General features: G+C 41.2%; 2 protein-coding genes across 5 annotated transcripts; one reads left to right on the forward strand and one right to left on the reverse strand.

Annotated features, from left to right (window-relative positions):
* Nucleotides 1–3,253: 3,253 nt before the first annotated feature.
* Nucleotides 3,254–10,934, reverse strand: LOC124379102 (globoside alpha-1,3-N-acetylgalactosaminyltransferase 1-like). 4 transcript variants are annotated; one of them, XM_046839203.1, is made up of 7 exons: nt 10,757–10,933; nt 9,588–9,623; nt 7,881–7,916; nt 6,036–6,080; nt 5,749–5,781; nt 5,105–5,239; nt 3,254–4,410 (listed from the first exon to the last, which is right to left on the reverse strand). In XM_046839203.1, the coding sequence occupies exons 1-7, from the start codon at nt 10,807–10,809 to the stop codon at nt 3,720–3,722; spliced, it is 1,029 nt and encodes a 342-aa protein (XP_046695159.1). In that variant the 5' UTR covers nt 10,810–10,933; the 3' UTR covers nt 3,254–3,719. The 4 variants fall into 4 exon arrangements, with proteins under 4 accessions (XP_046695159.1, XP_046695158.1, XP_046695162.1 ...); XM_046839202.1 differs by having other exon boundaries at nt 7,881–7,919; nt 10,757–10,931; XM_046839206.1 differs by lacking the exon at nt 6,036–6,080 and having other exon boundaries at nt 10,757–10,934.
* A 3,011-nt stretch (nt 10,935–13,945) lies between these two features.
* On the forward strand, nt 13,946–22,730 carry ercc6l (excision repair cross-complementation group 6-like). Its single transcript, XM_046839866.1, has 5 exons — nt 13,946–14,097; nt 14,627–14,671; nt 18,099–19,839; nt 20,587–21,955; nt 22,162–22,730. Exons 1-5 carry the CDS (start codon nt 14,063–14,065, stop codon nt 22,551–22,553), a joined length of 3,582 nt encoding a protein of 1,193 aa, XP_046695822.1. The 5' UTR covers nt 13,946–14,062; the 3' UTR covers nt 22,554–22,730.
* The last annotated feature ends 311 nt before the right edge of the window (nt 22,731–23,041 follow it).

Consider the following 23,041-nt stretch of genomic DNA (forward strand, 5'->3'; position numbering starts at 1 on the left):
CGCACTGATTGGTCCGCTGTGATCTACAGGATTCTGAAAGAATCAGGAAGGTTAACTTCACTATTTACCCAGGCACCAATGGACTGACGCGCCACCTTGCGGCAGTGCAGCAGTACTTCTGGTACCGTCACATAATCCAAAACGAAGCAAATATTATATTTCAGATTTACTTCCTCTCTACTCCCAGAGAGGCTTTTCATTTGATTGTATATATATATATATATATATATATATATATATATATATATATATATATATATATATATATATATAAAACATGCTACAGGACAGAGGAGGTAATTAGCGGAGTACAAATACTTCGTTACTGTACTTCAGTAGATTTTTCTGGTATCAGTTTTTTACTCCACTATTTATTTTTCAGACTTTTTACTTTTACTCATTACATTTTTACACAAATATCTGTACTTTTTACTTCTTACATTTTCTAAACCGGCTCGTTACTTTAGTTTTAATTCATTGATTTGGTGAAATATTTTTTTTATTTTCACTGTGCGCCGATTTCAGCTGAACAACTGATTTCCTGTTACTGCGCGTCTTTTTCACTCCGCTGGTGTATAAAGTCCTGACCCTCACTCACCACAGATGTAGACTATGTAGATGCTTGTGTTTAGCATGTCTTCTGGCTTGGAGAGTAATACTACTTGATTGGAAATCGAGTAAACCACCTTTAGTGTCACTCTGGCTTAAAGATTTGATGCTATTTTTGGGATTGGAAAAAAATTAAACACTCTCTTAGAGGATCCACCAAACGTTTCTATTTAGTATGGACTCCAATGATCTGATATTTTGAAAAAGGTGTAGCACTTCCCCCAAACTGAATTTAATATTGTAGTTAGAAGGCTTGTGTGCATTGTAACTCAGGTGCAATGGGCTAACAATGTTGTTTGGTGTCTTCTAATTGTTTGTATTGTCATAACTTTGAGATTTTTTGTGTTTTTTTGTTTATCTATGATTTATTTTATTTTTATTTTTATTATAATTTTTATTTTCATTTTAAATTCTTTTTTTTTGGGGGTGATTTCTGGTTCTAAGCGCTGTGTCTTTGTTAGGCATACAGAGGGTCAACGGATGGTTTGAATGTGAGGTTCCCACTGTGAAGCATGGAGGAGGCGGTGTGATGGTGTGCAGGTGCTTTGCTGGTGAGAAGCTTTGCTTGGTGACCTAAATTGAAGACATTTTTAACCACCTGGTTTACACTTTGTGGGACCATCATTTGTTTTCCAACAGGAAAATGACCCCAAATGCACTTTTAGATTATGTAAGAGCTACCTGTTCAAGAAGTAGAGTAATGAAGTGCTGCATCAGATGAACTGGCCTCCACAATCACCCCATCTAAATCCATTTGAGATGGTTTGGGATGAGTTGGAATGGAGTGAAGGAAAAGCAACAAGCACTCAACACCTCTTTTGGGATCATTTGTAAATGTAATTAACCCCATATTTTATTCACAAGAAAAAACATATCAAATATTTTAACTGAACAAATGTACAATTTATTTTGTAATATAAGCTCTTTCTGAATTTGATAGCAACATTCTTGGAATTGGGGTTGTATATTTACTCAGATATTTTCGCACATTTATAATCTACTGTTTTGACCAGATTGTTGAATAAATTAAAAGAATGAACATGGATGAATTATCATGAAGAGCTCCAATACATGACACCACAATGAAGCTGACAGAGGAATGGCTGACCATAAGACCATAAGATATAGATGGACAGACTCTCACTTAACAAGAGGAACAACATAAAAATGAGCAGAACATCCAAAAAGTACCTTTTACTCTAGTACACGAGCAAACATACACACAAATAAATGTATAAATATATAAAACAAATAAAAATGTATATATACAATTAATCAGTCATTTGAATGATTCCACAAGTACTTTATTAACACAGAAAGTAATGCATTTTAAGTACATTTTAAAAGAAAGGGACTGAGTTTGGATTAGGGGTTAGGGCTGGGGTTAGGCAGTTAAGGAGTTGAGGGGTTAGGGTTAGGGATTAGGGTTGGGGGTTTATGGGTAAAATAGTTTGGGGTTTAGGGTCAGGTGTTAAGGGCTTAGAGATAGGAGGTTAGGGGATTAGGGTTAATGGTTAAGGGCAGTGTTGTGCTAGTTACTAAAAAATAGTAACTAGTTACAGTTACTGTTACTTTATTCAAAAAGTAACTGTTACTGTGTTGATTATTTACACTAAAAAGTAATGCGTTACTGTTAAAAGTAGCTTTTTAGTTACTTTTTTAAAAAACCTTCTTTAATGTTCCCATTAATGCCCTTTTATGCGTTATGGTATACAAACACAAAACTGACTTAAACACAAAGTAATTTTTAAACACTATTTTATTAAAGTCAGAGCAGCACACACTGAATATATCACAAGCATTTCTGAAATAAATAACAAAACAAGCTGAATAATAGATTCACAATCAAACACTAAAGTGTCTTCTGCTGTTGTGTTGAGCTCTTAAACATGTTCCTTTCACAGCTGAAGTATGAAAACTATCAACAATGTAGAACAGAACACCGGGTTAGCTTCTAGCTTCGTCGAGGCATGGAGGTCCTGGAGGATCTTCAACAGATTGGAGATGCTGTTTATTGCAGTAGATACGAGCTTCGAACCAGAAAGACACAACTTACATTTGACTTAAAAGTTTTTGTCTTTATGCTCAACTAAAGTGAAATAATGATCATATTTCCACTTTGAGAAACTCGTCTTTCGACTCGCCATTACTGCCACACAGACCTGAATAAACAGAGACACGTCCACAGTGCATCTTCTTCCTGTTTACAGTGGTTCATCCTCCAATCCTACAATGCGTCTCTGCTGTAAACAGGTCAGACTGTAGGCTACACTTCAGCCCAAATTCATTCATTTAAACAAGTAACGGGTAACGAACCATACGCTAACGGTAACGGAGTTACTTTATTTTCAAAAGTAAAGAGTTACAGTATTAGTTACTGTCAAAAGTAACTTTGTTACTAGTAAGGCGTTACTGCCCAACACTGGTTAAGGGATAAGGTTAAGGCGTTAGTGTTGGGAGTTTAAGTTTAAGGAGTTAGGGTTGGGGGTTAGGAAGGTTCCCAAGTGTAATGGATAGGGTTTTAGTGTTGGGGAAAGGGTTAGGGTGTTGTGATTGGGGTTAGGTAGAAATGTTTTTAAATGGGTTAGGGTTAGCATTAGGTTTAATGGGCTTTTGTTAGGGGCTTTGGTAGAAATATTCTTCCAATTTTTCCCTAGAGTTAGGGTTGGGGGGGGGGGGGATTAGTTTAGTGTTACGGAGTAAGTTGGTTGGTGTTAGAGGATGAGAGTAACAGGGTTGGTGTTAAAGGGTTAGTGTTAGGGGTAAGTGTTACAGGGTTGGTGTTAGAGTTAGGTAGAAATGTTTTTGAATGTTCCTAACCCGTTTTATTAAGCTACACATTTAAAAATCATTTTAGGATTTTTTTATTTTCAGTTGTTTTAGTAAAACCTTTTCATAGTGCTGCTGGTGTACTGGTGATGATGCTCTGTGTTGGCAGGTGGGAAGTTTTCAGGATGTTTATTGTTTCTTTGCAGTCTCTGCAGTAAAAGGGGTCTTCTTCAGTTAAATAATACAATCAATAGTTTACATTCTTATGTTCTACAGGAAAACCAAGAGGAGATTTAAGGAGGTTTCATTTTTTTTGTGAAGATTTGAGAAAGGGGTGTGCGTTATGGATTTGGTCGAACCTCAGCATAGTTCTTAATCACTTGTGAGAAGCGAATTACTTTCATTTCGCTGGTTTTGGCTTTAAAGTCCTGCCACAAGTACTCAGGTGAAAGCACCTTTTTGGGTTTGTTGTACAGGAAGTACTTGTTCAGGTGAGACTCCTCCTGCCATGCTGCTTCAATTTTATTGGCCCGGTCAATGTCCAGCTGTGTGCGACAAGTCTTTGCCAGCTTGTATACACTGTCGATGCGTCCACCAATTACAGCTCCCCCGTAGTAGTAGTCTCCATCCTCTGGGGGAATAAAGGCCACAGATTCAGGACGTCTCTCATATGGGAATCCTGTGCGTCCTGTTCCGAAATACCCAGGGTGCAGCACAGCGACAATATCAGCCAGAGTTTCTGCCCCCCAGTGCCCATAGAATTTGGTGTCAACGTCTAGGCTGAAGATGTAGTCAGCCTCATTGACAAGTCGTTCCTCAATTATTTTTTCAATCATCTCCATCCTGCGCAGTGTGATTTCCTGCCAGCGGTTTGAGCTCACTGTTTTTATCTTTATTAGCTGACGACCTTCCCTTAGTGTTACTGTAGGAACCTCATCTGGGTTATCTGTAAACAGGTAATAATGTACACGATAACCTAGCATGAAGTGCTGCTCTGCAGACTCCAGAAACTCCTTCAGGAATCGTACATACCTATAGGACATATAAATGAAAAATCAGTAAATCATTTCTAAAGAGATTGTGAGCATGACTATAGCAGGAAACAGAAGAACATCTGCTGTATTGCTCAAACAATTTATCTCAGTGATTATTTCTTTTCGATTTGGTCTTACAACAAAAAAAATCTGTAACAATTTTTTTTCCTAGGCAAACAAAAAAGAAAGGGTGATATCTGAAAATGTAAACAGAAATTTCTGGGTTAGGTGCTTATAATCAGGGTCACAGTTTGAGCATCAAACAGCAGACCATTTGTCAGGCTTAAGTGTCAGGGTTTGATGTCCCATACATTCTGTCAGAAATTACATTTGGGAAACACTGAACTGGTGCCAGTAGTGTGTTTTAGCCCACTAGTGCTGAATTACAGTAATGCTAAGTGAAGCCAGCACTGTAATTATAGACTGTTACACACACACACACACACACACACACACACACACACACACACACACACACACACACACATTAATCAGTCTAAAAAGACACAGTATTAAATGTCACACTAACCCTAGCTCTATGTTGTTTTATGCAGCAGCAGGGTTCTGCAGCAGCAGGGTTAGGGTTGAAATGACAATAAAAGTTTTTTGACTCAACTTGAGAATAAAATACACAGCACAACTTCAAATCAAACTGCTGATTTAGCCTCAGAGTGAGAAATGCAGTGACTTACTTTCCCAGTGCGAATACTGTGGTTGCCACAGTGATATTTTGTTGTAAGTAAATGCCATCAATCACAGACTGATCAAACGTTCCTTCCCACACAATCGGAGCTAACCATGGGGTCAACGTGGTAATGTCTCCCCGACTGACAACACACACACACACACACACACACACACACACACACACACACACACACACACACACACACACACACACACACACACACACACACACACACACACACACACACACACACACAGTTTAGTGTTTGTATTTACAGTCAGGTAAATTAACATTCAGACATTGAACAAATTCTTATTGTAGATGTCTCGATACCTCATATTTTAGAAAGAAGTTGAACTTAATAACTGTGAGCTGAATGTAAAATGTTCATATGTTTAAATGTTTTATTCAAGATAATATAGATAATCCAGCTCAGCAGATAAACAGTTGAGGAGCAGGAAGGAGGAAGGAGGAAGTGTACAGGATGCAGAGGGAGAGAAATGGATATTTATAGTAAAGGTAAATAAAGTTTATTCAGAAGCTCCATTGTTGTAAGAATACACACACACGCAAGCACGAACGCACACACACACACACACACACACACACACACACACACACACACACACACACACACACAATACTTACCTATTACTCACACCTGGCTGGTTGTATTTAATTCTAAAGGGAAAAAAACAGTAAAAGGGACGACTCAGTGTCGTGTTTTCTTGGTAACAAGAGAATGTTACAGATTATAATCTTAATCACAATTTTTTTATGAAAAACATTTTAATTCAGTCTCTGAGATAAAGCTCAGGTAAAGTCAATGGAAATAATACAAAATGATGAAACCACAAGTGTGTGTGTGTGTGTGTGTGTGTGTGTGTGTGTGTGTGTGTGTGTGTGTGTGTTTATTACATTGTATGCATTCTTACCCCTCAGGAAAGTGTAAATCCATATTAATGTGTTGTTTTTTTCCCCTGAAACACGATGAGGCATGGACTTATTGTTTATTATTTAAGCATATGAATGTGTGTGTTTAAATACATTCAATAAAACACAAAATGTCTTCATACATACATTATCTACTCATATCTCTGTCCATACCTTTAATGTACACATCCGACATCCCTGTCTAACCCTAACCCTTTTTTCTGTCTATGCCCATATTCCTGCCTCTGTACAAGTCTACATCCCTGTCCATGTCCATACTCCTGTCCTAACCACAGACAACATGGCCTGTTCCAAGATTATACACATGTAATCAGAAATCAGAAACCAGAGGGATAGATCCTAAAAAACTATTATGGACCTTTACCTAAACTATAAGAGAAAGTTAGAAATGTAAATGTAATTCTTGTTTTAGGAGAGTTTATAAACTCTTAAATTTTTCAAAAGGTTCCTGGAATTGCAGCCTAAATACAGTTAGAAAATCTGCAGATGGATCACAATAACTACACTTTATTTAGTTAGAAATTATACCAGCTAAGGGATCTAGCTGCAGACTTCAGTGCACAGTGCAAGGAAAAATGAGCCAGTGCCGTTCCCAGTGGTACACAAACACCGAACATCACCTAGACAACTACACCCTTCACACCACAGCAGGATAACAGCATACCTAATATCCCCCTCTAATTCTGGGTTTTGCTTGGTGTTGTATTATATTTTATTGATTGTCTCTGCACACATAACACAGACCACACCTGTAACAGCTGATGAAAGTTAAACAAGGTAAGAAGAAAAGAGAATATGTAAAAATGCCCCTACTGTAAATCTTAACCCTAACATAAAGCTAATAGACAGAACTGTAAGTCTTAGGAAAGCACCATGCATTTCATGCAGTGCAGAGTCAGAAAATAAAAAAAAAGATTAAGAGAATCATTTGGATGTTTGTTTAAATAATTATCCTCTCTTTATGTTGCATCTGTGGTTAAACCAGTACAGTGAGTCATCAGCTTTGCAAACCAAACACAACAAAACACATGCACACACCCTAATACTGACTTACACTTGTGAACCACACTCATGTCTGCAAAACACTTATCTGTAGAACATAACCCTAGATAAACGGCCTTTAAGCTCTGTTACTTCCTCTAAGGTTTGCTCATTGTCTATTATAAAAATAAGGGAAGAATAAAGAAAAAGTGGTTTATGCTATATGCTACACACACATATACACACACACACACACACACACACACACACACACACACACACACACACACACACACACCATATTAACATTGTGGTAAAGTCAAACTGTTTTATTTGCTCTGCTTTTAGCTGAATTATTCAGTTATTGTACTATATGTTTACACTGGATTGGTTGTTTGATTGTCTGTACACATATTTGATCTGGTCTCTGTTACATAGTATGACATAGCAGTGATCCTATGTGCAATAAGATGTTTTCCTTCTGTCACATCCTTAAGTTTTTTTGGTGCAGTAAAAGAAACCAGTTTGAGGCTGTTTTTTGCTGCACCTGCAGTCCTTATGTAACTCTGACTTTACTCCTTGAAAGTACCGGTATTTACCACTGAAACGTAGATCCTCATTTTGTCATCATGGTCTAAAACTACATTTAACTTAGAGGATTTTCTCCCTCTCTTTTTCCAAAAAACACACATTAAGACTCTACAAAATACAGTAGCACATATAAATAATACTTATACAAAACACTAATACACACAACACTAACACAATACACAATACACATACTATATCCACTACACAAACTCAAAACACACACCACTAACAAAATATGTAAATTGCCTACTCACAAACTCGGGTTGCTCTCCAGCACATCATGCACACCACTTCTGAAAAGACATAACACAACATCTTTATTCTGTACAATACAATTTAATCAGAGCATAACATCAGAGAGTACACACAGTCCTTTGGACCTAACCCCTAACCCCTAACCTCAGCCCTGACTCTCAACCCTAACCCCTAACCCTTAGCCCTGACCCTAACCTCATCCCTTGCCCCTAACTCTCAGCCCAAACCCTCAGCCCTAACCCTCAGCCCTAACTTTCAACCCTAACACTAACCCTCAGCCATAACTCTCAACTCTAACCCCTAACTCTCAGCCTAACCCTTAGCCCTAACTCTAAACCCTAACCCCTAACCCTCAGCCCTAACCCTCAATTCTAACCCCTAACCCTCAGCCCTAACTCTCAACCCTAATGCTCCCGCCTTAACCCTAACTCTTATCCTTAACACTAACCTTAAGCCCTAACCCTTAACCCTAACCTCGGCCCTAAACCTAAACCTAAACCTAACTCTCAGCCCTAACCCCTAACCCTCAGCCCTAACCCCTAACCCTCAGCCCCAACCTCTAACACTCAAACCCTAAGACTAACCCTCAGCCCTAAACCTAACCCTTAACCCTAACTCCCAGCCCTAACCATAACAGTCAGCCCTAACCCTACTTTTAGAAATAACCCTAACCTCAACCATAATTCTCAGCCATAACCCTTAGCCCTAACCCCCAACCTCAGCCCTAACCCCAAACCCTCAACCGTAACCTCAACCCTAACTCTAACCTCAGCCCTAACCCTTAACTCTCAACCCTAACACTAACACTCAGCTCTAACCCTTAGCCCCAACACTAACCCCCAACCATAACCCCTATCCTCAGCCCTAACCCCTAACTCTTAGCCCTAATACTAACCCCAGCTGTAACCCTAACTTTCAGCTCTAACACTAACCCTCAGCTCTAACCCTTAGCCCTAACACTAACCCTAAGCCGTAACTGTAACCTCGGCCCTATCCTCATCCCTAACCCCTAACTCTCAGCCCAAACCTCAGCCCTAACCCCTAACACTCAAACCCTAAGACTAACCCCCAGCCCTAACGATCAGTCAGAAACCTTTAACCCTAACTTCAAGCTGTAACCCTAACACTCTGCCATAACCCTAATTCTCAGCAATAACCCTAACCTCAGCCCTAACCCTAATTCTCACCAATAACCCTAACCTCAGCCCTAACCCTACTTCTCACCAATAACCCTAACCCTAACCTCAACCCTGACCCTAATTCTCAGGAATAACCTAACCCTCAGCCCTAACCTTAATTTTCAACCCCAACCCCAACCCCAACACTCAGCCCTAACTCTAATTCTCAGCCCTAATCCTCAGCCATAACCTTAGCCCTAGCCCTCAGCCCAAACTCTAACCCTCAGCCCTAACCCTAATTCTTAGCCCTAACTTTTAGCCCTAACCCTAATTCTCAATCGGTACCATTAACCCTCAGCCATAACCCTAAACCTCACCCTAACCCGGACCACAAAACTCAGCCCTAATCCTAACCCTCAATCTGCACCTAAATCGTAGACTTTCTGTCTGAGAGAGCTCATTCAGTTTGAACTGGGTACAGCATCTCTAGCACCACTACACTGAGCATTGAGGAACTATCAGGGCTGTTGATCCCCTGCTGTTCTCAAGGCTGACTTTGAAGTTAAATTGTGTGTGTTTGTTGCTCACCTGAGCAAGAAGCAATTATAATTGAAGTAAACAAACCTGAAAAACAAAAACACATTTAAAATTGTTCTGTTACAATTATAAAAAAGTTGCACTTTGTATTGTATTTTTCTGATATTCTATGTTTACTGTTTTGTGAATTGGTTCAGTTCATGTTGTAGCCCTTCACCTGTTTCTGTTTAACCTGCTTTTTTTCTTACAATTTGAACCAATTTCCTAAAAGACATTAAATAATGTGGAGTATAATAACACAACCAAATTCCCCAAACAACACAACAACTCTATAGAACTATATAACGCTGTGTGTGTGAGGCACTAAGGTCCAGGATTGTTTTGGTCTGAACTTCTTGGTTGAATGCCTAATTGTGGAGATTTACATTCCAGTGCATGTAGCTGCATGCACACCCATTACACTACACCGTTTACACACACCACTACAGCATTAAATACACACCATACTACAGCTTTACACACACCACACTACAGCGTAACACAAACCACACTACAGTGTTATACATACACTGCTACAGCATTATATACAGACCACACTACAGCTTTACACTCCACACTACAGCGTTATACACACACCACTACAGCATTACACATAACACAATACAGCGTCTCACACACACAACACTACTGTGTTATACACACACCACAACAGCATCACACACACACACACACACACACACACACACACACACACACCAAACCCACATTATTAAATTAAATTGGACACACCCAAAGTATTTAACACAGAAACATGAAGCTTCCCTGGAATGAGGTGAAACAGGTTCATGTGTAAGGTTTGATTTTTGTTTTCAGGGATTATGAACAAATGAAATATCAGTAAAATATTTGTTTAATTATATTCTAACAGGCATTTTACATTGCATGTGCGGTAGTATTGTTTGAATAGACTAATAATTATTATGCGATAATATTTATGCAATAATACACACAACTGATTGAACACAAACTTCAATACGATTCACACTATATTTAATGTTTGCTTTTCAGAATTTAATTCTGCCACGTTCCAAACCCTCACAAATATTTACATCTGCACTTTTCAACACTGAATTTATTTCAGTTCCATTATGTATAATAACAATAATTTAAAAATAATAATAACAATAATACAAAAAAAATATAAAAAAATAATAACTTACCAGAGCACAACAACAGCAGCTACAGCAAAAAGCAGACAATAATTGAGTCGCATTGTGCACAGGATACTGTTGGGTCTTCGCTCGGCAACAAAAGGACAAATGTTCCAGTTTGTCTCTTAGGGGAAGGTGTGTCTGTATGTGTGTGCGTGTGTGTGTGTGTATGTGTGTGTGTGTGTGTGTGTGTGTGTGTGTGTGTGTGTGTGTGTGTGTGTGTGTGTGTGTATGTGTGCAGGGGGGGTGGGGGCGGTGGTTAGGGGTGAAGGAGGTGTCAATTTTTATTCATCTCCAGTATTTCAAGTATAATCCAAATTCACACACACACACACACACACACACACACACACACACACACACACACACACACACACACACACAGAACATGCAGTGCAGAAAAAAAAGAAGAAAAAAGGCCAAACTCGACATGTATGGAAGACATGACAAGAGCTGACAGTGACATAATCTTCTAATGTCATTATATTATTAATATTATTAATGTTCAGTCATTATTATGTTCAGTCAATATCCAAACAATTCACTAAACTATACACAAACCCATACACTAAACTATACACTAATCTATAGACTATACACTAAACTATACAATAAACTATACACTAAACAACTTTACACTACTTCTAAACTATTCTATAATTCTACACTATAGGCTAAAGTGTAGAATAAGTCAGTGACTAGAATGTTATATATGAATGTTTGATTAATGTATTATATTACTGTGTTTTATTTATAAAAAAAAAACTTAAACTAGGGTTAGTGAGGTTGCGAAGTGTTACTCCAAGCTCCAGTCGAGGCCTGGAAAGGGAAAAAACATGATGATGGGTGTGGTGGAGGTGAGAAGGTGAAGTTTTGCATCACAATGACATTATAATACATTCAGGAGGCAGTTCCATGTGTAAATTTGTGTTGGATAAAGGTGTTTGTTAATGATTTTTATGGGGATTATGGTATTAAACATTGAGCTGATAGATAGATAGATAGATAGATAGATAGATAGATAGATAGATAGATAGATAGATAGATAGATAGATAGATAGATAGACAGACAGACAATGTAATGTGTATTTTTTGTGTTCTGCCAGGTATTTGGAAAGGGTGTGGTGTTTAGCCTGTGAGCCTGAAGGCCTCATCTTCATAAATTTTACTAAAGGCAACTTCAAAGTCAGTGAACAGTGAAAAGTGTACCTAAAAGTGTCTGTGAGATATTTCTGCTTATACATAAACCTCAATGTGCACTGTTGTCTCTTCTATGGTCAGGTTATGATCTTTGCTTATTTGTTTAATTCGTTTGTGTTTGTTTAATTCAGTTGCTTTTGTACATTTGCACTTAACTCCTGGGAGTTAAAGGAGTTCCCATCCTGGATGAAATATTAAACCCTCTTGAAAAAGTGTCTCAACACATGGCCCAGTTTGTGGGAAAGAGCTGTCAGATCAAGCACTGTTCTTCATGCGAGCTCCACACAGAACAGTTCTGTCTCTATTTGTTGTCAGTAATCAACAGCTTCAAGGGAAAAGGCCCCTGCTAACCCCTGTCTCTATCCTGAGAGATGCATTGGATATGAGTTATACAAATGTCTGGGTGTACATCTGGACAACACACTGAACTGATCATATAACACAGTCCACAGGGTGAGACATGACAGAGCCTAGTTGTTGAAGGAAACTCATGTGTGCAGTAGAACGCTGTGCAGTTTCTGTTACTTTAGTATTTTATGCAGCAGTATGCTGCGAGACTTGTGTTAAGGCAGAAAATGGCAGCAAAATGAACAAACTGATCAGAAAATTTGGTGCAGGGTTAGCTGAGAAAGCTGCTAATTATACTGGACAATGCTTCTCCCTACTCCAAATCCCACTGGTTCTGTGCTGGTAGAAAGAAAGACAAACAATAACCAAGCAGAGCTTTTTTATTCACCTTTATTTTCACCCACAGTTTCGTTGTTCCGTTTTATCTTTCCACTTAATGTCCCCCGGCACCCACTCAGAGATCAGCCCGCCTTTCCCCAGCGTCCGCCCGCCTCACTTGTGGATCGGCACGCTTTCTCTCTTTAGCGCCCAAATGCACCCGCCATTATAGATAATGTATAGTGTTATGTCTTTATATTGTAAGCAAAATGTTTATAATAAATAACTGGTACATTTCTATTACCTAATAGTGCATTGGTGACAGATGGCTGATGTAAAAATTACTCTGTATTTGTCTGAGTTGTCCAAGGATGTAGCTATCTCTGTATGATTGGCTCTGTGTTATTATCCCTGTGACTTGTCTCTAATACAAAACAAACTGTCCATTGACAACAAAAACAGTTCTGCTCGTTGCTAGCCCTATCTAATCTTACCCAGCTGTGTGCTGAAGGACGAAGTTGCTAACATCCTAACAATGGGCATTAAGTTAGTCAATAGGTAATGCAATAGTTGTCAGTATGGGCCCTTCAGGGGTCCACAGAAATGCTGCTGTAATATCACACCCTTCACACCCTGGACACAACATCTTTCAGCTCCTCCCTTCTGGCAGGCGCTACAGAACTCTGTTCACTAAAACTGCCAGACACAGGAACAGTTTCTTTCCCCAAGCAATCACCCTCACTAACAACTGACCATAATTATATTCCCTGCTCACATCTATGAGTACTGCACAGAACTGTCACTCATCACATTATCTGTATATGTTGCACACACTATTGCTGCTATTTACTGTACAAAGTTTTATAGTAAACTCTCTCATCATACCTGGCACACAATACTGTCATTTGCACTACCATGCACTCCCACACTTTATGTACATTACTGATCTGTATCCCTATTTATTACACACACTGTCTATACTGTCTGTATTGTCTGTATTGTCTGTATTGTCTTGTATAGTCTGTTTTTGTCTTGCCGTGTCTGTTTTGTCTTGTATAGGTTTTTATTTATGTCTGTACTTTTAAAAGTAACAAACAGCTGGAACCAAATTCCTTGTGTGTGTCAACACACTTCACCCAATAAACCTGATTCTGATTCTGATTCTGATTCTGATATGTGGCAGAGGGTTAGTACCGGCTGCGCCGCCTGGGGGCAGTAAAGCGCTTTAAGACTCCGTACTATCTTCAGAAGTAAATCACGAATAAGTGAAGCTGGGCGCGGATTAATGACGCTTCAAGGCGAGCTGCTATATGATTGGTGGCGCGATGAGCGGGAGATTCAGTTATTTTCGTGTTAGTCAGGAGCGGGTCGCGACTTTCAGTGAATGCGTGTGATTTTGTCGATAACTTACATTAAATTAGCGAAAATATTTTAATAAACACAGTAATAATGGAGGTGACGCAGATCAGCAAAGATTTCAATCGGTGAGTGAAACACAGCGCGAGATCATCACGAAGTTAGTGTCATACACACACACACACGCACGCACGCACACACTCTCCAAACCATTAATACATCAGGATACACACACACACACACACACACACTCACTCACTCACTCACTCACCACTCACTCACTCACTCACTCACTCACTCACTCTCTCTCTCTCTCTCTCTCTCTCTCTCTCTCTCTCTCTCTCTCTCTCTCTCTCCCCAACAATTAATACATCAGAATACACACACACACACACACACACACACACACACACACACACACACTATCCAAACCATTAATACATCAGGATACACACACACACACACACACTCTCTCTCTCTCTCTCTCTCTCTCTCTCTCTCTCCCCAAACCATTAATACATCAGAATACACACACATATGCACAAAGCATAAATACATCGGAAAATAGTTAATATTGTTTTCATTTCCTAGAATAAACATGTCAGGAACGGGTTTATCATTAAACTAATTGTGTGTGTGTGTGTGGTTTATTTGCAGGTCTTTGAATATTACTGATTCAGACAGTGAGGAGAAATATAACAGGTACTCTCATAACACACATTTTTATATAATGTATTTATGCTGTGTGTCTATTGTGATATATTTATAATGTGTGTGTATCGTCTTCTTTCGGCTGCTCCCATTAGGGGTCTCCACAGCAGATCATTCGTCTCCATACCCCCTGTCCTCTACATCTGGCTCTTTCACCCCAACTACCTGCATGTCTTTACTCACCACATCCATAAATCTCCTCCTTGGTCTTCCTCTTTTCCTCCTTCCTGGTGTCTCCATCCTCAGCATTCCCCTACTGATATACCCCATGTCCCTCCTCTGAACATGTCCAAACCATCTCAATCTCACCTCCCTCACCTTGTCTCCAAAACGTCCTACATGTGCTGTCCCTCTAATAAACTAATTTCTAATCCTGTCCATTGTCGTCACTCCCAATGAACATCTCAACATCTTCAGCTCTGCTACCTCCAGCTCCACCTCCTGTCTTTTACTCAATGCCACTGTCTCTAATCCATACAACATCTCAGGTCTCACCACAGTCCTATAAACTTTCCCTTTCACTCTCACAGATACTCTTCTATCACAAATCACTCCTGTCCCTCTTCTCCACCCACTCCACCCTGCCTGCACTCTTTTCTTCACTTCTCTCACACTCTCCATTACTCTGCACTGTTGACCCCAGGTACCTGAACTCCTCCACCTCTTCTCCTGCAACCGCACCCTCCACTGCCCTCCCTCTCATTCACACACATGTACTCTGTCTTACTCCTACTGACTTTTATTCCTCTTCTCTCCAGCGTGTACCTCCACCTCTCCAGGCTCTTCTCAACCTGCTCCCTACTCTCACCACAAATCACAATATCATCCGCAAACATCATAGTCCACAGAGACTCCTGTCTGACCTCGTCCTTCAACCTGTCCATCACCACTGCAAACAGGAAAGGGCTTAGAGCCGATCCTTGATGCAGTCCAACCTCTACCTTGAACCAGTCTGTCGTTCCTACTGCACACTTCACTGCTGTCACACTGTCCTCATACATGTCCTGCACCACCCTCACATACTTCTCTGACACACCAGACTTCCTCATACAATACCACAACTCCTCTCTCCACCCTGTCGTACGCTTTCTCTAAATCCACAAACACACAATGCAACTCCTTCTGACCTTCAAATACTTCTCCATCAACATTCTCAAAGCAAATAATGCATCTTTGGTGCTTTTCCTCGGCATGAAACCATACTGTTGCTCACAGATGGTCACCTCTTCTCTCAGCCTGGCTTCCTCTACTCTTTCCCATAACTTCATGGTGTGACTGATCAACTTTATTCCCCTGTAGTTACTGCAGGTCTGCACATCTCCTTATTCTTAAAGATCAGTACCAGCACTCCTTCTCCATTCCTCAGGCATCTTCTCACCTTCCAAAATCCTGTTAAACAATCTGGTTAAAAACTCCACTGCATCTCTCCTAAACATCTCCATGATTCTACCGGTATGTCATCTGGTCCAACCGACTTTCCACTCTTCATCCTCTTAATCGCTGCTCTCACTTCCTCCTTACTAATCCTATCTACATCCTGCTTCACCAACTCCACATCATCCAACCTTCTCTCTCTCTCTCTCTCTCGCTCTGTCTCTCTCCCATTATTCTCGTTCATCGGCTGCTCAAAATACTCCCTCCATCTTCTTAACACAATCTCCTCACTAGTCAACACATTTCCATCTCCATCCTTTATTGCTCTAACTTGCAGCACATTCTTCCCAGCTCGGTTCTTCTGCCTGGCCAATCGCTACAAATCCTTTTCTCCTTCCTTAGTGTCCAACTTCTCCTACAGCTCCTCATATGCCTTTTCCTTTTTCACCACATCCCTCTTCACCTGCTGCTGCATCTCCTTTTACTCCTGCCTACTTTTCTCATCACCCTGTCGATCCTAATTCTGTTTCTCCAACCTCTTTCTCCTTCTGCTCTCCCTCATTCCACCACCACTATTATGATGCATTTAGTGTGTGTGTGTGTGTGTGTATTGTGATATATTTTTGCTGTGTGTGTAATAGGGGTGGCACGGTTCACAAAACCCACAGTTCGGTTCGTGTCACGGTTTTCGGGTCACGGTTTTCGGTTCTGTATGGTTCTTGTTGTTGTTTTTTCTTTTAATCTTCAACACTCCAGAAATTTCCTTCAGCATTTGATATATAGCTTATTAGCTTAATTATACACATATAGGGTACTGTATTAACATGTTTGTAATGTAATCATGCACTAACTGAATTTGACTTGACTTTAAGCACATTATTGGGAGCAGTAAAAGCTAGGTGAGATTTTGATACAGCAAGAGAGAAGACATTGATGATGACATGCTTTTAGTTTATTCGGCAAAAAAAAAATGTTGGTGAGAGGGAATATTAAACCGCAGCTCGAGTGCATTCATCAGCTGACGAAATCCTTCACACTCTTTCACGCTGCACGGTTGCATATCTTTTGCTATAAACATCCCCAATGCTTTAGTTCTGGCTATTGCCCTGTCCGACTCATCACTGAGAGGCTGCTTAAATGCTGCAGACAATAGAAGTTGTTTCCTAACCGGCTCTCACCTGTTTGTGCTGTTTGTATCGACACATTGGCGTGATGTCTTCTCAAATAAACTGTCACATTAGAAGTGTTAGCATTAGCATATTGAATACATTTTGCACAATGCTTGCACACAGTCGCAGTTCTATCTACTGATTTATTTCCGTTGTCATCGTAAGTAACATTAAAAATGTTTCCACACACCGGATTTGAACGGTGCAGACGCATCCGCCAACTCCGGGCAGCCTTCATTATCTCCTTCACCTGCCATTTCTGCAGCACTCCTTACTCAACTTTTACTGTCTTTATGTATGTTCACGTGAAACTGTCTGAGGCGAAACTGAGCACGGGGCTACATTACGCATGCGTCGAACCGTGCGACGCACACACGAACCGAACCGAGACAAGCGAACCGAACAGGTGTTTTTTCATGTACCGTGCCACCCCTCGTGTGTAATGTATTTATGCTGTGGGTGTGGTTGTTTATTCTGTGGGGGTGTGTGTATTGTAAGGTGTTTATTCTAGGTATTCTAAGGTGTGTATTGTGATGTGTTTATGCTGTGTGTGTGTGTGTGTGTGTGTGTGTGTGTGTGTGTGTGTGTGTGTGTGTGTGTTGTGATTGTATTTATGCTGTGTGTGTGTGTGTATTGGGGTTTGATTGTGGTGTGTGTGTGTATTGTGATTGTATTTATGCTGTGTGCGTGTGTATTGTGATTGTATTTATGCTGTGTGCGTGTGTATTGTGATTGTATTTATGCTGTGTGCGTGTGTATTGTGATTGTATTTATGCTGTGTGCGTGTGTATGCACGGTGTGTTTATAAATAAAAAATACTGAATCAGCTTTATATTTATTTTAGATTTACAGTTTATTTTTTATTTGTGTGTTAGATTTAGGCAGCAGGGGAAGGAGGCCGCTCAGCGAGGTGATCTTGAACTTTCTCTGGGATTTTTCCGACGAGCGTTTGATGTGCGTCCGAGTGATAAGATGCTGGGTCGAATCCAGCGATTGGAGGAGGCTATAAAAGAGCTGAACATATCTGAGGAAGAGGAGGAGTTTGTGGACGTGCTCAGCAGTGGGTTAATGTTGTATAAAGGGCTTTACGATCAGCTGTATGAGCACCAGAAAGATGGCGTGGCCTTCCTGTACAGCCTGCATAGGGACGGGCATGTCGGCGGCATCCTTGCGGACGACATGGGTCTGGGCAAGACGGTGCAGGTCATCAGCTTCCTGTCGGCTATGTATGATGCCGAGCTTATCAGTCACACGCTTCTCGTCATGCCCACCTCCCTGATCAAGACCTGGCTAAATGAATTTAAGCGCTGGACCCCTGGCCTGCGAGTCAAAGAGTTTCATGGCGCCAACAAATTGGAGCGCAGCCGGAACCTGGAACGAATCCAGCGTGGGAGTGGAGCCATCATCACCACATATCAAATGCTGAATAATAACTGGCAGCAGCTGGCCTCATTCGGAGGACGGGAGTTCTCCTGGGATTACATCATCCTAGATGAAGCACACAAGATAAAAAGCCCATCAACGAAGACTGCGAAGAGTGTGAGCGCAGTTCCGTCACGGCACCGCCTCCTGCTCACTGGCACACCCGTTCAGAACAACCTGCGGGAGATGTGGGCCCTGTTTGACTTTGCCTGCAAGGGTGCATTGCTTGGCAGTGCCAAGACCTTTAAAACAGAGTATGAGAACCCAATCACACGGGCGAGGGAGAAAGACGCCACTCCCGGAGAGAAAGCTCTTGGGCTTAAAATCTCTCAGAACCTGACCGAGCTTATCAAGCCCTACTTCCTGCGAAGGACCAAAGCTGAGGTTCAGAACAGGAAGCAGCTTTCAGACAGGGCCAGTGAGGAAGATCAGCAACAGAAAGTGCAGAACCAGCAGAGTGCAAGAGTGAATGAGATCCCATCTCTAACACGTAAGACAGATCTGATCGTGTGGACATACCTGAGTGATGTTCAGGAGGATGTCTATAGACAGTTTGTCTCTCTGGACCATATCAAAGAACTGTTGACCACCACACACTCTCCACTTGCAGAGCTTACTGTGCTCAAAAAGCTCTGCGATCATCCCAGACTGCTCTCTGCCCGAGCCGTTGCCCAGCTCGGATTCGGGGCGGGGCCAGGGGATCTCCAAGGGGACGATGGGCAATCGGGTGCGAGCAGTATTGTGGGTGTGGCTGATGAGACGCTTATTAATGAGTCGGGAAAGCTGTGTTTTCTTCTGAGCCTAATGGAGAGTTTGAGGGATGAGGGAAAGCGCACACTCATTTTCTCGCAGTCCAGGAAGATGCTGGACATCATTGAGCGTGTGCTTACTAACAGGAAGTTCTGTCTACTGCGTGTAGATGGCACCATCACACAACTCGCTGAGAGAGAAAGACGCATTGCTCTCTTCCAGACAGATGCACGCTACTCTGTGTTTCTGCTGACCACACAGGTGGGTGGAGTCGGCCTCACCCTCACTGCTGCCAACAGGGTGGTGATCTTTGACCCCAGCTGGAACCCTGCCACAGACGCACAGGCAGTGGACCGAGCCTACCGTATTGGCCAGACACACGACGTCATCATCTACAGACTCATCACCTGTGGAACTGTGGAGGAGAAGATTTACAGGCGACAGGTGTGTGCGCGTGTGCGCTTAGTTTTTTAAGAACTTTTAGCGAAATAATTTATTTTACAATAGTTAATACATCCGTGTTGCATCTGTCCCTAAAAATAGTGCTTTTTATAACGGCTTTATACGTCTGAGATTAAAATGCACAAACAGGAAAAAAATCTATCGGAGAAAAAAATTGACCTGTGACCATCTTCAAAATCCTCTGATTACAATGATATATTCATATAAATCCTGCAACGTTTTATGCTTGGGATTGCACACTGAGCAGAATTTCCAGGATTCCAGAGTCCAGGATGAATCTCCCCATGCTGGAGAGGTGATGCTGAATGTGTGGAGTGCTTTATCAGAAATACTGTTAAATAATGTCAAATAAAATAGTTTGTAATTTTCACATTTTATTTTTCTGTATAACCCTATATGTAAGATTTCAGTCTTCATTATCTTAAATCTGTAAAACGTGCTCATAATGGAAACTATAATCTTTACATTGTGTGTGTGTGTGTGTGTGTGTGTGTGTGTGTGTGTGTGTGTGTGTGTGTGTGTGTGTGTGTGTGGAGGAGCTTTTTCTTCCACCACAGTCGCCACTGGCTTGTTCATCAGTAACAAACTTACACTTATAAAGAACATCTTATTCATTTTTATCACCACATTACCTGTGTAACGCTGCTTTGAGACATTGTTTATTATTAAAAACGCAATACAAAAAAAAAATAAATTGAATTGACTCGTTCTGTGTGTTTTCCATTACAGGTGTTTAAGGACTCTTTGATACGCCAAACCACAGGTGATAAGAAGAACCCATTTAGGTACTTCACTAAGCAGGAGCTGAAGGAGCTTTTCACACTGGAGGACACACACTCCTCTTCCACTCAGCTGCAGCTACAGTCACTCCACTCGTCTGCATGTCGCTCCGACCCTGAGCTGGAGTGCCACATCTCCGCTCTAAAGGGCATGAATGTGTTTGGCGTGTCCCGTCATGACCTGCTGTTCTCCAATGAAGAGGATGAGGATATGCTGCAGGACGAGGACACGCATTACATTGATCAGCGTGTTCAGAAAGCACAGGAGTTAGTCCAGGCCGAGTCACAACTGCACAGCCTCATGATGGACAACGTCAGTCAGAACACAGAACCCACCTGGCTCCGACTGTCACGGCATCGATACCCAGACCAACACATGGGGAAGGGAGACAGCAAAACCACACCCCCGTGCCCTAATCTCAGCTCACCTGCTGTGGTGGATCTTACACAATCAGGTTTGGATGAACTGGATGAAGGGATGCAGGTGAAAGATGATCTTGTGATAGATTTATCCACACACGTGACCGACGACAGTTTTGTTGAACAAGAGATTAGGAGCATAAACAGTGAGCAGGGTTTGATTATAGAAGAGAAATCCGATCATCTTTCACACTCTTACTCAAATCAGATCATAAATATCTCTCCCTTAAAGCAATCTGATTTATCTGTAGCTCTGCTGGGAATGGAGTCAAAGACCCCTGAAGCATTTTCACAGGTGGACTTGGGTTCACCTGAAACTTTTTTCGTGTCTGATGCCTCCAAAGTTTTGTTTAAAGTGGGGATAGATTCATCTACACCTCCAGGAGCAGAGCTAGATTTAACTAAATCTATGGTTGGGGTGGAGTCAAATCTTTTAAGTCAGACATCCCCAGAATATTTCCCAGGTAATTTTAATCTGCAGCTAGAGGACAGTGCAGAGCTGCTCTCAGAGGACAAAGAGGAGACGGTGGATCAGGAAGAGGAGGAGCTAAGTACAGGAGGCGAAGAATTCCAACTGCAGATGGATGACTCTAGGGAGCAGATCGAGAGTAACTTTGACCGTGTGAAGGAGAACTCAGCAGTCTCCACGCTGACAGATGAGTCGCTCCTCTGGCCATCCAAAAAGAAAAGATTGCGTGTGCTTTATGATAGTGAGGAAGAGGTGGAGAAAGCTGTGTTGCTCAGCAGTCCTTTAGAGGGCAGCTTCATGGGCCTTGGATCTTCCACACCCAAATCTATGCTGCGTAGTGGCTTCAGACGCAGCATGAACACATCAATCGCATCACGACGCTCACTGGTAGAGTCACTGCTAGACGACATGGAGGAGGAGGAGGAGGAGGAGGAGGAAGAGGTGGGGGAGGAGGAGGAGGAAGAGGTGGGGGAGGAGGAGGAGGAAGAAGAGGAGGAGGAGGAAGAAGATAATGTCAGATTTGAAGGGATGGTGCATAAACAAGCATCTGAAGCATTTGAAATATGTGGTGATGAATCAGTTTTGAAAGAGGCGCAGCCAAGTGGAGAAACAATAAATTCCGATTACACGAGTGAGTGTGCGGAGGAGGAGTGTGCGGAGGAGGAGTGTGCGGAGGAGGAGTGTGCGGAGGAGGAGTGTGCGGAGGAGGAGATTTTGCAGTGGTAGAGGAGGAGTTTGAGGAGAAAGAGGAAGGTGATGGAGTGAAGGGTTTCACTGATGAATCCACTGATGTTGAACTGGCCTTTCGAATTTATGTGCACCTTTCTGAAGTACAAAGTCTGAGTCTAAATGAAGTTACACATCCAAAGGAAATGTTTGACTCACTGGTGCATTCTGGGAAACAGTGTTTGGCTGAAGGGAGGAAACATGAATCGTTGGATTTCTTTCTAAAGGCCATTGACATTAACACTGGGGACCCTGAGATACAACTACTCATCATTCAACTGTACAGACAACTGAGTCACTGACACACACACACACACACACACACACACACACACAAAGACCTCATCATCCAACAATGCAAACATTGTAGTTATTGAGTGTGTGTGTGTGGTGTGGCAAATTTTATTTTAACATTTCTGTTCCATTTTCTTTTTTTTGTAAAAACTTAATGATAAAATAAATTTAATGTTCTGCAGAAACTTTAGCATCTTTGTTTTTATAATCACTACACCATGTTACCCAAACAGTCTTCTATCAAGAGTGTAGATGTTTGAGTGTCACCTTGTGATTTGATTCACTTTACCTGAAATATTTGTGTTGATAGTTAGTATGAAGTTAATCATGTTAATAGTGTCAGGATAAGGTAAGTTTTTTTTTTTTTTTTTTTTTTTTGTAATTCAACTTTTTTTATATATTTTTTTTTTTTTTTTTTTTTTATCCAACAGTCCAGACTTCAAAGTACATCAACACGGCATTCAATAATCATCTTTGCTATTACACATTCAGCCAC

This window comes from Silurus meridionalis, chromosome 25 (assembly GCF_014805685.1).
Source record: "Silurus meridionalis isolate SWU-2019-XX chromosome 25, ASM1480568v1, whole genome shotgun sequence".
Taxonomy (NCBI): Eukaryota; Metazoa; Chordata; class Actinopteri; order Siluriformes; family Siluridae; genus Silurus; species Silurus meridionalis.

Excerpts from the sequence above, each read along its gene's own strand:
- LOC124379102 (XM_046839202.1), bottom strand. The coding sequence starts at position 10,809 with ATGCGACTCAATTATTGTCTGCTTTTTGCTGTAGCTGCTGTTGTTGTG. Across the intron at positions 9,624-10,756 it reads GCTGCTGTTGTTGTGCTCTG|GTTTGTTTACTTCAATTATA; the intron begins GTAAGTTATTAT and ends TTTGTTTTTCAG. Across the intron at positions 7,920-9,587 it reads TATAATTGCTTCTTGCTCAG|AAGTGGTGTGCATGATGTGC; the intron begins GTGAGCAACAAA and ends ATGTCTTTTCAG.
- ercc6l (XM_046839866.1), top strand. The coding sequence starts at position 14,063 with ATGGAGGTGACGCAGATCAGCAAAGATTTCAATCG. Across the intron at positions 14,672-18,098 it reads AGTGAGGAGAAATATAACAG|ATTTAGGCAGCAGGGGAAGG; the intron begins GTACTCTCATAA and ends TTTGTGTGTTAG. Across the intron at positions 21,956-22,161 it reads GGAGGAGGAGGAGGAGGAGG|TGTGCGGAGGAGGAGTGTGC; the intron begins AGGAGGAAGAGG and ends TACACGAGTGAG.